The sequence below is a fragment of the Myotis nattereri genome (assembly GCF_964212035.1).
Source record: "Myotis nattereri genome assembly, chromosome: 9".
In the NCBI taxonomy this organism is placed as follows: Eukaryota; Metazoa; Chordata; class Mammalia; order Chiroptera; family Vespertilionidae; genus Myotis; species Myotis nattereri.
In genome coordinates, this window is record NC_138084.1 from 53994026 (window position 1) to 54008203 (window position 14178).

At 42.9% G+C, this 14178-nt stretch overlaps 1 protein-coding gene across 1 annotated transcript in view; it reads left to right on the forward strand.

The window, feature by feature from the left end:
* The first annotated feature begins 489 nt into the window (after positions 1 to 489).
* The window catches only part of CCDC83 (coiled-coil domain containing 83), a 40079-nt gene continuing 26390 nt past the window's right edge, over positions 490 to 14178 (forward strand). Inside the window, exons 1-5 of the mRNA XM_081100125.1 lie at positions 490 to 608; positions 881 to 944; positions 6808 to 6928; positions 10943 to 11027; positions 12582 to 12741. Of these exons, the coding sequence (XP_080956251.1) occupies positions 6834 to 6928; positions 10943 to 11027; positions 12582 to 12741 (340 nt within the window). The 5' untranslated portion in view covers positions 490 to 608; positions 881 to 944; positions 6808 to 6833. The remainder of the gene's footprint in view (positions 609 to 880; positions 945 to 6807; positions 6929 to 10942; positions 11028 to 12581; positions 12742 to 14178) is intronic.

Consider the following 14178-nt stretch of genomic DNA (forward strand, 5'->3'; position numbering starts at 1 on the left):
GGAAAGTGGACAGTCAAGGACTTTGAGAGCTGGAAGTCTCCGTGCAAACATTTAGCCCAGGGCTTGGCAATTCTGCTTGGAGCCGAACGCACAAGAACTCTTAACGCAAAACAAAAGCAGACAGAAGGACAGCCTGCGGTGGAGGGGCAGAGTGGGGCGAGGCGGCGCAGGCACCCCTTCCCCGTCTACGAGCTGCTAGAAAACCAAAGGAAGGAACAGACGACAGTGCCGGCTCGCGGGCACAGCCCCGGGGCTGGGTGTCCCGTCTCCACACAACTCACCGCTAGAGGGAGGCAAGGAGGGGCGGGAGCGTTCTGCGGAATCGGCGGGGTGAGGACCACGTGGGGAGGGGGGCGAGGGGGCGGGGCGGGGCGGGGCGGCCCTCGGCCCGGACTCTTCCCCGTGCGGCCGCCAGGGGGCGCGCCCGGCCCGCGGCTCGCGGCCGCGCTCGGTAGTTGGGTGAAGAGGCGTCCACGCGCCCGTCGCCTTGGAAACGGAGGGCGCGGTGGCTGCGGTGGCTGCAACGGCGGGCCAGGTCCGCTGGCCCCCTCCGAGTGCTACTTCCCCGCCCACAGCTGCGATTCCGCACCTGGAAGCCGGGAGGGCAGGTGGGGAGACTCCTCCATCTCCGCTGGGTCCCCATCTCCTTCCAGTCTGACCATTAAGACATTGCGAGCATCTCCGCCCCACCCCCACCGGCCCTGGAGGTTGCTTTCCCTAAAATGGGCCTGACGTCCTCCATCGGGAGCTGTTCCTGGGCCTTTGGGAGCCCCTGGAGGGGTTCTCAGAAGCACACCCCGCCTCTTCGCCGAGGAAACAGCGTGCGAGGGCGATCTTTTGATCTGACCAAAAAATTAACCCGTCTCTCTCTGCCTTGCAGTGCGTTGCTGACTTGCCATTCCAGATCTTCTGTGCACAGAGGGCAGGATCTGAATGTCCTTCAGGTGTGTAACCTCACAGCAGGCGCTCAGTAAACTCATAACCCTTCCATTCCTATGGGGCTTTGGCACTTGGCGGTTTTCCCAAAGCACTTGAGCTTCAGTAGTCACTCCGGATGGAGGTTGGAAAGAAGGAAGAGAAATGGAGGGTCAGAGAGGCTTAGAGGCGAGTCCACTAGAGGAGGAGCTAGGACGAGCCCCAGTCTCACTTTTCTTACTGCTCTTCTCACCGAATTCCCGGCCTCACGCACACCCTTGCATCCTACCCAACAGACACACTGTAGGTGTGTGTTGATGGCTTTTCATCCACACCCTCCCAATCCATAGATTTTGCGTTCTTTTTAAATTATTATTTACTTGTTAGATTTGTTTCTCCATAATTCTCTGCTGGGCCAAGAGAGTTGAATGGTTGGGAGATGGGAGATGTTCCATCTAAGGGAGAAAACAAGATTTCTGCGACGGCAAAGAAAAATAATGACTGGATATTTATTAGTGTGTGTGCTAATTGCTCATGGATTTCCTGTCTGCCACCCCAATACCCAACCTTAGTAGATCCTTTTTACATTCACCACTGCTGTTTGAAGATAGAAACCTTCTTGTTCTCCTCCTCCATCCAACTATAAAAGTATAAAGTACTATTAAAGTACTGCTTGTATTTCCACTGTCCTCACAACAATCTCTTTGTGGTTATGTTTCTTTTTTGATTTTCTAAAACCGAAGGAGAACAGGAGTTGGGTGACGAGGTAGTTCTGGTTGCTAGAAAAGTTAGTGTAATAGACTGCATTTCAAACTGTTTGTTACTAGCAACTCGGGATCAAAAGATAGACCAATCTTTAAGCTAAGAATCCAATATAATTTGGGAACTGCGGTTCAAAAATGTGCCACAGACCAAAGGATCGGTATTGGTAAAGAACATACATGCTAAAGCAACACACATCACAATCATGGGAGTGAAAGTTGAAACTGTTATTCGGCCAGATATTTTTAAATACCTTGGTTTGAATATATAGTTACTTACTATATCTTTAAGCTGGCTGCATTTTACATTTTAAAGCTGCTTTGGGCTACATTTAGATAATCTCTACCAATAAGGTCTGAAATTTTTTAAGCTAACTTTTAGGTAATGTTATCATTACTAAAAGGCTTTAAATGAATTCAGGAGGTGTCTTTTGCTGGAGGGAATTCTAAAATATTTAAAAGTTGTATTAAAAATATGTTCTAGCGTAAGTGAGAATTTGAGTTTAAAAGTGATTTTGCTTTCCAAATTTAGGGTATATACAATATCAGGAGCACATAAATAGGGCCATTAGATAAAGAAAGTAGCATACATTATTTACAAGTCAATCATTCAAATCAGACACTTATTGAATATCTAGTTTGTGCCTGTGGGAGATGCCAGCCTATGTGCCAATATCTATTCTTAAATTCCCAAAGATAAGGGTTTGTTGAAGTAGTTAGTTGCTATTCAGTATTGAAGGAGTTAAGTTTTGTTGAAGATGAATGCCACAAATATTTTCAAATATATAGCTTAATTGGCACTATAATGAGATACATTTTAGATTGCTCTTTAACAAAGACCTTTGGAAGTACCACATCAGTAGTAGTAGTAGTAAGACTTAACACAAGTTATAGCTAGTTAATGGCAAAGCCAGGATTAGACTTCAAGACTTGTAACACCCATATAGAGATCTTTTAACTAGATCATGCTTTCAACCACTAATGCAGTGGTTCTCAACCTTCCTAACGCCGCGACCCTTTAATACAGTTCCTCATGTTGTGGTGACCCCCAACCATAAAATTATTTTCGTTGCTACTTCCTAACTCTCATTTTGCTACTGTTATGAATCGTAATGTAAATATCTGATATGCAGGATGTATTTTCATTGTTACAAATTGAACATAATTAAAGCATAGTGATTAATCACAAAAACAATATGTAATGATACATGTGTTTTCCGATGGTCTTAGGCGACCCCTGTGAAAGGGTCGTTCAACCTCAAAAGGGGTCGTGACCCACAGGTTGAGAACCGCTGCACTAATGGCATCTTATTGAGAACTTTTGTCGTTGCTACTACGAAAATATCTTTCATTTTAATCTACATTTGTAAAACACTAGAGGCCTGGTGCACAAAATTCATGCATGGGTAGGGTCCCTAGGCCTGGCTGGCGATCAGGGCAGATCAAATACCTGCCCGCCCCCCCCCCATGCCTTCCTGCCGCCCAGCCTCCTCCTCCCCTCACTCCCCTCAGCGCCCGCCAGGCCCCTGGTTTCCCACCATGCTCCACGCTGCCCCTTGGTGGTCAGCGCACGTCACAGTGAGGGATGGAACTCGTGTTTCCTGGTTGAACTCCCAAGGGGGACACTTTGCATATTAGCCTTTTATATATATAGATTAGCTAACAAACATCAGGATCCATTCCAAATGTCCAGCAAAATATTAGGGCAGAACTTCCATCCCTCCCAGCCTCCACAAAACTATGGCACAAGTCATTAGGAGGCTTCTGGCTATTCATGGCTCCACAAAGTGGTGAAAAAAGTCTTCAGGAGCTTTCTAGATATTGAGCCAGGATCCTGAGACTGCACAGGAAAGGACATACTCATTGGGGAGGTTATTTTGCAGTCAAGTAAAGCATTACAGAATTACAGTATATTGACGAGCATGGCTACTCTATGTCCATTTTTACTAAACAGGCTTCTTGCTTTTCACTGAGAAGCATTTGAGGAATATTTTATGGAACATTTTCTGACAGAAAGTGATTATGGAGTAGACTCTAAAAAGGCTGGAGATCTGAGTCTTTCAAACCCAGCCTCCACAGCTGCCCTCACTCCATGGCATGTTATGGAATGCCCAAACAGAGGAAGCCCAGATGGCCCCAAAGGTCACACTGAGAGTGAAGGTCTTCATATCATTCATTACCTGCACAATTTTGCTAAAGTCTTTTAAAGCTGTTCATTACTTTTTAAAAGTTCTGCTGGGGTATGCTTCTTTCTTCCTGTCAGTCTAAGTAGTGATCTTGGCTCTTCTATATTTTATAACCAAAGGCCAGGTAAAGTGTCATGAACAGAGCAGGCACTGAATAAATGTTTGTAGTTACCAACAAACAGATCAGGTGTCCATTTGTCAGGAAATATTCTAAGTGAGACCTTCCTGGAAGATGATTCCATTACTTCGTGAATGTTTTTCTAGGATTCTCGCCCTTTACTGAGATAGAAATCATCTGGGTGATCAGGAACTATAAATCCTTTGAAATATTTACGAAAATCCTCATTGTTTGTAGAACATCATCAAATGCAAAAGTGCATGTTGAGGTGATGTCATTAACTCATTGCAATCCTATATAATAAAAGTTGAATATGCAAATCGACCAAACACCGGAATGACTGGTCACTATGACGCGCACTGACCACCAAGGGGCAGATGCTCAATGCAGGAGCTGCCCCCTGGTGGTCAGTGAGCTCCCACAGGAGGAGCCCAACTCAGCCAGAAGTCGGGCTCACAGCTGGTGAGCGCAGCAGCAGTGGCAGGAGCCTCTCCCGCATCAGCGCTAAGGACCCCTTGGGTACGACTGTCAGCTTTCCCAGAGGGGTCCGGACTGCGAGAGGGTGCTGGCCAGGCTGAGGGGCCCCCTCACCCCCACAGTGACAAATACTGTGCACTGAGCCTCTGGTGCAACTAGAGAGCATGCAATCCAATTGGCTTACTAATTTTCTGGAAAGGGTATGAAACAATGAATCTTAATATAGTTTATGCATAAATCATTTGGACTTAATGGATCCACATTTCCACTCATGTTTTATTAAAATCCTTTGCCACGGGCTGCAGTTAGGTAACTAAGTATACATTAGTCAGAGAGTTGAAAACATTAGAGCCAGGTAACTGAGGTAATTTTTCGAGATGAGGTCATTTTTTCCTCCCGCACCAGATGGGTGCTGCAGGTGGGAACCATAACACTTTGATCTCTTCCATATGACTTGGAAAGAAAATTAGAGGTTAATGTTGACATTTGTTTTAACTTGTAAATGAAATATTTTATAGTAAAAATCGCTGTTAAATTGTAAGCTACTGTGAAAAGAAACACTTGTCAGCATGCTGTCTTTTTGTGCAACTGTCAAGTTAAAAATTCGAACTCTAAAATAGAAAATAATATGAAAAATTCAACTCTGTATCTGAAACAAAAGAAAGTCATTTTTTTTCCCTTAGCTGGCAAATTTTTGTGAACCGTGATGGTATAGTGACACGTTTTGGTTTGTAGCTCATGGAATTATTCACACTTTCCTATCTGAGAACGCAGTTAATCTACTGCCCTGCCTCAACGGATTCAGTATTTCTGTTGTGTCACCTTTGTGACTCTCAGTTGGCAAGTATTACAGGACATTTGAATTCACATATACCCAAATCGGTTAGAATGTAGAGATGCGCAGACCTGGCTAGTAAAGTCCCAGACACAAAGACCAGGCCTCGCTGGAGGCCTGGGTGTGAGAGCAGCATGCCTACAGGGAAAAGATGTGTTCTCATTTCAGAGAGTTTTTCCACTATGGGTATGAATAATCCATGTAGATTGCCAATTCAGTGATCCAAATCAACGATGGCTGTTGACAGTAGCAAACCACATAGGTGAGCCTTCCCACGCATCATCACACTTGGCAGCAGGCAGTCATCCTGCTGTACCTTTGAAGAAGGCCGATCGGGGGCTGTAAGTTAAGGGGGCATAATATTGAGTTCTTTCTATACGTCAGACACTGCTAGGTGCCTTATAAATAGTAGCCTATTTAATCCTTACAACAGCTTTCAGAAGAAGATTTCTGTTCTCACTTTATAGATAATGAATTTGAAGCTCAAAAAGATTAAGCAATCTATTCAAGGTTACATAGATAGTAAGTGGTGGATCTACTATTAAAACATGTCTGCCCGTGTCACTCATCTATCTTATCTATTTCTTCACTTGACAAGGATTTGTCGTGCATCTGTCATGCTGGGGGTGAGATACAGGGATACACAAGAATAACATCACTTCCAGTCTCACGGAGTTCCCAGCCATTCTAACAAATTACAAAGGTTATGTTCTTTCTGCCATACCCAATTAATACACCGACTGAAGCCCGGGGCAGTTGTTTTATAGAGATTAGTGGAAAAATGAAAGATAAAAGAAAATTTGTTAAAGACTATTTGAAAAGAAGTACTTTAGTACCCATGTCCAATCTCTGGAGTATTCCTGTTTACTATCAAACTACCTGAACAGTGGGCCTAATTTCCCCTTTTGAAAAAATATTATTTTTGATAATTTTTATTATTAGATGCAAAAGCAATTAATAGCTGATGAACAGTTACTATTAACAAGAATGCATTATTATTATTATTATTATTATTATTATTATTATCTTTTACTTATAAACCTCTTAACCATTTAAAAAATACTTTAACGTGTGTTTCTATTCGCTCTTTATGACAGCCCTGGCCAAGCCTGATTCCTTTGGATCCAGATTTCTTGGTGCTCGTAGAAAGCAGTTCTTTTGCTTTGTCTTAATTTTTTAAAAAGTAACATTGATTGAGCTGCTGCTATCGGTAGTGCATTCTGCCAAACACGGTGGAGAAATAAAATGATTTAAAAAGTTCAGTCATTGCTCTTAAAGAAGCTTGATCGGGGCAACAGATAGATAACATAAGGGAGTGAGCCTCACCGTTTGGGGTGGGCTAATCCTGCACCTGGGCTACACAGGGAATTCAAGAATCCAATTGATGAAGGACGTCGCGGAATTGTGGTGAATGTGAGGTGGAAAAGCAGTCTGGGTGCCTAATCTTGAGTAAACACCAGTAGAGGGGCCAAGACAAGAGTTTATTTACTTCTCTTACATCTCTTTTCGAAACAGGTATTTCTTACTAGCTAAGCAACACAATGGAAACCCCAGCGAAAGCAAGTAAAAAGGATACCCACGATGGGCAGCCGAAAGAAGAGAGACTGTCCATCAGTGAAGCACTTCTGCACTATCAGTAAGCGTGGCTTGTAAAAACCCAGCGGTTTCTGGTTTCTGTGTGTGAATGGCCACCATCATCCTTAAGACTCATGTAAAGCTGTCCAGGGCGCCGGGCTGCAGGGCATTGGAGGCGGAATTGCATGCACTCTTGCGCCAAGTGCCTATGGTTAACAGTTTGGGAAACTTGGGCTACCACATAGCCCAAGCAGTAGCTATGGAACAGCACTCATCAATGTGGTTTTAGCTCCCTCCCTCCCTCCTCTTTTATTGGTCACTTTCCCGTATACACACAGCATGCGACACGGAATAGTTAGCATACATTCACAGAAGAGTCATCGAGGAAACTTCTTCTTTATTTAACTTTTCATTTCCAGACATTCCAATTTGCATTCTCTCCAAATAGCTACAGATCAAATACAAATGATTTGGCATTATTTTTAGTAAGAATAATATTTTTTAATGTTTCCCTCCCCGGAGCTGGAGACAAAACTAGAGGTCACACCTCCTCTATGTTCACGTTTTACCCGACCAGTGGGAGCTGAGCCCCTTGACAGCTTTTGAACCCCAGCCTTGGCATAGGGTGGGTGCTTTCATGTGTAATTCTTAGGGAGTGAATGAATGATTATAGGTCAGTCTCTTTCCAAATAAGAATGTACTTCATTCATGCATTCATTGAACTAATACTTGAATGTTTGCCAAGAAGGAGGCAGATGCTGGGTACTAGGTGACAACAGTGAACAGGTCCCTGTCTGATGAAGCATGAGAGACAGACATTAGATAACTAATTCAAGCTTTTTTAAAAAAAAGAAAACACACACATAATTAAGGTGCGATGAAAGAAAAGATTCGGGTGCTACAGAGGGGTCAGGGAAAGCTCATTTTAAGAAGCAATGTTTCAGCTGATGTCTGGGAGAGGAACGGGTGTTATGGAGACAGAGCAGTAGAGAGAAGGCTTATGGGAAAGACACGGGTGAGGAAGTGCTTGTTCCAGTCCAGGAAACAAGAGAAGGCAGGGTGAGGGCAAGAGGGCAAGTGCAGACTCAGATGCCCTCGGCAAGTGTCAGGTGAGCAGGGCCCTGTGGGGCCCTTGGGATTTGGGAATGGCAAGCCATTTGTTGGAGGGGACAAGGTGGGAAGTGGGGAACTTGTGACACTGGTGACTAGGTCTTTGTTTGAGGGAATTATTTTTAATTCAGGGAAACTTCATCTGCTTCTTGAGAGACTAAGAGAGAAAGACCCATGGAAAGGGACCTTTCACGAGGTTCCCTTTTATTTTCTGCTTGACATAGCTTTAATAACCAGATACTACCAGCACTCACTTCTCGACCTAACTGCAAAGCTTCCTCATCTCGTCTTAGGAGAGATGGACAGAAAGTCAGCCTCTGTGACTACAACCTGGTCTCTAACGTGCTTCCTCCCCACCTTACCTTCCGCCCCCTCCCTGTTTACAGTGACAACGTCCAATCACAACTGTTTCTCTCTCTTCTGGGTCAACCAGAGGCCAGTCTTTCTTTTATGTCACAGAGGTTTACAAAGAGGCAACACTGAAAAATTCTCATAATGTTGCCCCGATAGAAAATAAACATCCCATGCTTTTTTTCTTTTTGCTTTGTAAAAACTGATTAATCTCATGGCCTGGAATAGCCAAGGCCTCACTGCTAGGGACACTGTATCATTCCAGGTGTTCCTAGGTGACAGAAGTTTTGTCACGTGACAGATCACCAGGACGTCCCCTCATTCTCTGAGGGAGGATTCTCCCAGGGTCCCCCAGCAACCTCTAACATTTCTCATACACAATCTCAGCTCCTAACAACAAGCTGAGAGCACATAGTAGGCAGTCAATGATTTCTGAACAATTGAACTTTTTTTTAATATATCCCAAGAAAATGAGGTCATGAACTTCCATGGTTATTTGTGAAGATCTGAGGCTGTTAATGATAAACCTATAAGGTGACCAGCTCTGAGCAATGATGGTTTTTATTTTCTCCTTATATTTGCCTCCCCTCACTCCCCAGTTTTCCACAAAGAGTATGGATATAGATATAGAAAGAGGTGTGCATATTATTATGGGGGGGAGAGAGAGAGAGAGAGAGAGAGAGAGAGAGAGAGAGAGAGAGAGAGAGAGAGAGAGAGAGAAAGAGATAGAGAGAGAGAGGGAGAAAAGTATGGAACTTTTTGGAATCCAAATTTATTTTCCTTTGCAGAACTCTCAATAAAATTGCATAGAGGGAGAAAGAGGACACATTACTAACATTTTAAAAATACAGGGAGGGAAGAGAAAAGGTGACATTCTGTATACTAAGAATTTGACATCATTGTGCTTTAGAATAATAGTGCTATATAGCCTTTTAATTCTCTTTAATATGTCCTACCTCACTGGTTTATTATCCCACTTTTTTCAGCATTTAGTATGCCATGTGGGTCACTAGGGCACTGAGTAGATGAGGGAGATATGAAAAGGAAGAAGTACAGAGAATGGTGAAGCTTGAATTCCCACAGCGGCTCACAGCGTGGAGTCCTGAAGCTCAAATCCATCTCTCTGTGAGGCCTGACAACATGGAAGTGAATTCCAAGGAGAGTCTAGGCCAGTGATGGCGAACCTTTTGAGCTCGGCGTGTCAGCATTTTGAAAAACCCTAACTTAACTCTGGTGCCGTGTCACATATAGAAATTTTTTGATATTTGCAACCATAGTAAAACAAAGACTTATATTTTTGATATTTATTTTATATATTTAAATGCCATCTAACAAAGAAAAATCAAACAAAAAAATGAGTTCGTGTGTCACCTCTGACACGCGTGTCATAGGTTCGCCATCACTGGTCTAGGCTAAGGAGGGGGGCGATGATGCCGCCAAAACCTTCGGGGCATCTCAGAATTCCCCTGCAGATCTTTCTGAACTGCTCACTGCAGAAGGAACACAAGACAAAGCCCTCAGTTGCTTGCTCCTCTCTTCTCTGAGGGGAGGAATGGTAGGCTTACGTGTAGGGTGGCCAGATGCAGCAAATGAAAATACAGATGCTCAATTTAATTTGAATCTCAGGTAAACAACAATTTTTTTTTTAGTACAAGTGTGTCCCATGCAATATCTGGGGTTGGGGCTGAATGTAATCTCCAGTTCCTCTTTGCATGCTCAGTCACCATCAAGGTAGGCTCTCAGTCTCACACCAATGGAGACCACATACTTGGCACCCATTTCCCTGCTCCACCCATGCAGAGAACTAGGATTACCATATTATAATTGCACAAATGTGAATAATTAGCGTAGGCTCTTTCAGATCATTTTCTTTGATAACATTTCTATTTTTCTCCTTAAAAATGGGAGGTAGAGCCCTAACCAGTTTGGCTCAGTGGATAGAGCGTCAGCCTGCAGACTGAAGGGTCCCAGGTTTGATTCCAGTCAAGGGCATGTACCTTGGTTGTGGCCACATCCCTAGTAGGGGGTATGCAGGAGGCAGCTGATCGATGTTTCTCTCTCATCGATGTTTCTAACTCTCTATCCCTCTCCCTTCCTCTCTGTGAAGAATCAATAAAATACATTTTTTTAAAAATGTATGTGTCAGGAAAGAAGCTTTTATTATTTATAGAAGAGATGACATACTAATGAACTTGAACCAATAGGTATGCCTAGTTTACCTTTCCATTTCAAGAAGATGGGCATGCCTTATAAAGTCTTTGTTTTGTCATTTTTATCTGAATGTTTTTAGAATTCTAGAAATCATGTTTTCAGTGTGCCCTTTCTAGGGTCTCTTAAAGCTGAATTATTTAAAGGTAGTTAGAAAGCGTCAAAATTACTACTATGAAATACAAATGGTGATTGATTTTAAAAACTGAAGTTATCTCTATCTTTTACTGAGTAAAATATACCCAGAAACACAAAATCACTTAAGAGAGGTCCTTATCCCTACATGGGTTTTTATAATCTATTTAATACTTTATTTCAACTCAAATATTTTAACTTTTCAATTTTGACTCACTAATTTTTCCTAAGATAAGTAATTGTAACAAATGTTATCTTGGTTTATTATCAGCTTGCAAATAAAGGAGAATGTAGTAGAACGATTGATGGTGCAGATAAAGAATCTTAGAGAAAAGAACCAAAAGTCTCATGACAGAGTGAGTATAAGATTTAAAGCCTGTTTATAGTCATTAAACATTTACACAAATGCTTAAAAAAAATTTGAGTTATGAAATGTACCCTAGGAAATTATCTTACTTAGTGCTTATAATTGGTTAATTTACAATCTATTTAAGTGTGGTTTTTTTGTACATGTGAGGCAAAAGGGTATTGCTGTTCCTATTATATTATTTGCAGTGTCAAAGGAAGTCCGTTTGAATTTTGTTATTTAAATATGTTTTTAGTGATTTTTAGAGAGAGAGGAAGGGAGAGATAGAGAGATAGAAACATCGATGAGAAACATCATCTCTTGGCTGCCTCCTGCATGCCTCTTTCTGGGGATTGAACCCGCAACCCAGTCATATGCCCTGACCAGGAATCAAACCGGTGACCTCTTGGTTCATGGGTCAATGCTCATCCAATGAGCCACACCGGCCAGGCTGAATTGTGTTATTTAGATCATGAGGATGCCGAATGTTAGGTTAAAAATTTTAAAGTTCTGAAACCATATTAATCTTCTAATTTCTTCTTTAACCTAAACATTGTTTCTTTATTTTTAATTTCTGTATCTGTTTTCTTTTAGATTTTTAGAGTGCGAATATGTAAATATTATTTGAAAAGTACAATCTTAGTTGCTAAATGACTAATTTAATGTTTAAGATTATGTGTTGTTGTTTTTTAAATCAGATTAAAATGGATATCCAAGAGGTGCTGTATGCAACTATAAGAACTAAAGATGAAGAGAAATAAAGTTTGAAAGCAGTAAATGGTCATTAAACTTATCCCATAAAGCATCTCATGAATGGCGAAATACTGAGGATGTCCCCTATTAAAACATTAACTTTATATGGACCCTGAAACTTCCACACTGAAATGTTATTTGAGGAGGGGGGCTTTTGTCCAAAAAAGACTATCTACAAATTTTTAAAAATACATTTTTATTGATTTTAGAGTGGAAGGGAGAGGGAGAGAGAGAAACATCAGTGATGAGAGAGAATTATTGATCACCTGCCTCCTGCACGCCCCCCTCCAGGGATCGAGCTGCAACTGAATTGAACCATGACCTCCTGGTTCCTAGGTCAACGCTCAACCACTGAGCTACACCAGCCAGGCTAAATGTAATTTTCTATCCAATGGTTACTGGGATTAATTTTAAGTCTCCCATATTCCATAAACTTTTAAAGATATTATTGTATACCTTATTTATTTATTTATTTATTTATTTTTTAAATATATTTTATTGATTTTTTACAGAGAGGAAGGGAGAGAGATAGAGTCAGAAATATCGATGAGAGAGAAACATCGATCAGCTGCCTCCTGCACATCTCCTACTGGGAATGTGCCCGCAACCCATGTACATGCCCTTGACCGGAATCGAACCTGGGACCTTTCAGTCCGCAGGCCGACGCTCTATCCACTGAGCCAAACCGGTTTCGGCATGTATACCTTATTTAATTAAATATTTCTTTCTCACTTTGTAAGCCTCTATTTTGAGGAAAATCCATGTAAACACTTCAGCAGATGTACTTGATTACTGTTGTTTTTCATGACAGAATGGACGCTTAAAGGATGAACAGATTTGGCACATACGGAACCTACTAAAGGAACTGAGTGAAGAGAAGTCGGAAGGATTAAAAGTAACAAGAGAGGATGTCGAAACAGCAATGAAGGAGAAGTGGAAGTTTGAAAGAGACCAGGAACAAAACTTAAAAGGTGACGTACGAACTCGGGAGTTTACCATAAAGCTGAATCGAGTTGTGTCTTGAATGTATTAACACTGCTGTTTCCTAACATATCAAAAATGCCGTGACCATATTTTGGAGGATATCATTATCACCACAACTACAAACACATGGAGGTAAAGGAACAGGAGAGGGAAGTCACAGAGTGGGCAGAGAGCTGGAATCAAGTGAGGAGGAGGAGGAAGGTCAGGGATGAAAACCAAAGACACATGAAAACCATCTGACGCTTACACACTGGACGATATCCTGGCAGACGCCACTCTGAACTCCTCACAGTGGGGGTCTGTCCTTTCTGTTGGGGAATTCTCTTGCTTGGTGGCCTCATTGGCTTCTGCCTCAGTTCAGAGACGGGAATGATAAGGTGAATATAACCATGAAGCTTCCCCCAACCACTATCTCTACCGAGCTCAGCCCCACCTCACCCCCATTTAGATGGGCAAAGAGGGATTCGCATTGGAAAAGAGGCAGTGTGGAGGACAGGTGCAGAATCTGAAGGACCCAGGACATACTCTTGCCATGGGCTTAGGAAATACCATGATTCCTGGGGGTAAGTTACACACACAGTTTTGACACTTGCATTTTTTTTTTAAATTCCTATTCCTTTATCCCAAGGTTGCTGCTAGGATTTCTAAAACTACTTTAGCCAGGGCCCTATCAACACCACCTCTGCTAGAATGCTGGAAAGCATGGGCAAGAGACTTGAGTGCTATCAGGAAGCAGTACCGGAAGCTGGGACTAGAATGTCCTGCATTTCCCCGTGTGTTTCAGGGAGCCTCCTCACCCAAGCACTTGGCACAGAGCAGGCATGCATTCAAAGATAATTTGCTGGTTTGAACGAAACAGTTACCAAAAGCAAACATTAACCAGCAAACTTCATTCTTGGGGGTCTCCAAAACTGTCCCCATCCACCTCCTCCTCCCCCAGTTCTTTCTGGGCAACAATGATGTCATGAGGTGGTAGGTGTGTATGGTGCAGGGCTCCTCTCCAGGAAAGTGTTGCTTATGTTTGGAAGGAATCCTTTCGTCAGTCCCTTGAGATGGGAGTGAGACCAAAACAGATCCTCTGATGTGCTCACTGAGCGGCCTCCACAGGGAATGGGCCCAGTGACTTGAGGTGTGCCTGCTTAGGGTTTGGGCTGAGTGCCGGGCGTGTATGTCATGCAAGGCTGGGGCCCAGCTGGATGCCTGAGCACAGCAGAGGAGGACTGGACGTGCGTGCCGTCCAAGGAAGAAAGCTGCCCACAGAAGCCGAGGAAGAAAGGGGGAGAGAGCAGGTGTGTCTGTTACGTACAGGTGGTCACTGGCCGCTGGGCTGGTTTGCGGAGCAGCAGCCATACCTTCAGCTTGTTTCCATGCAGAACCTCAGACCCATCCAGACCTGCTGAATCGGAACCTGCGTTTTGACAAGG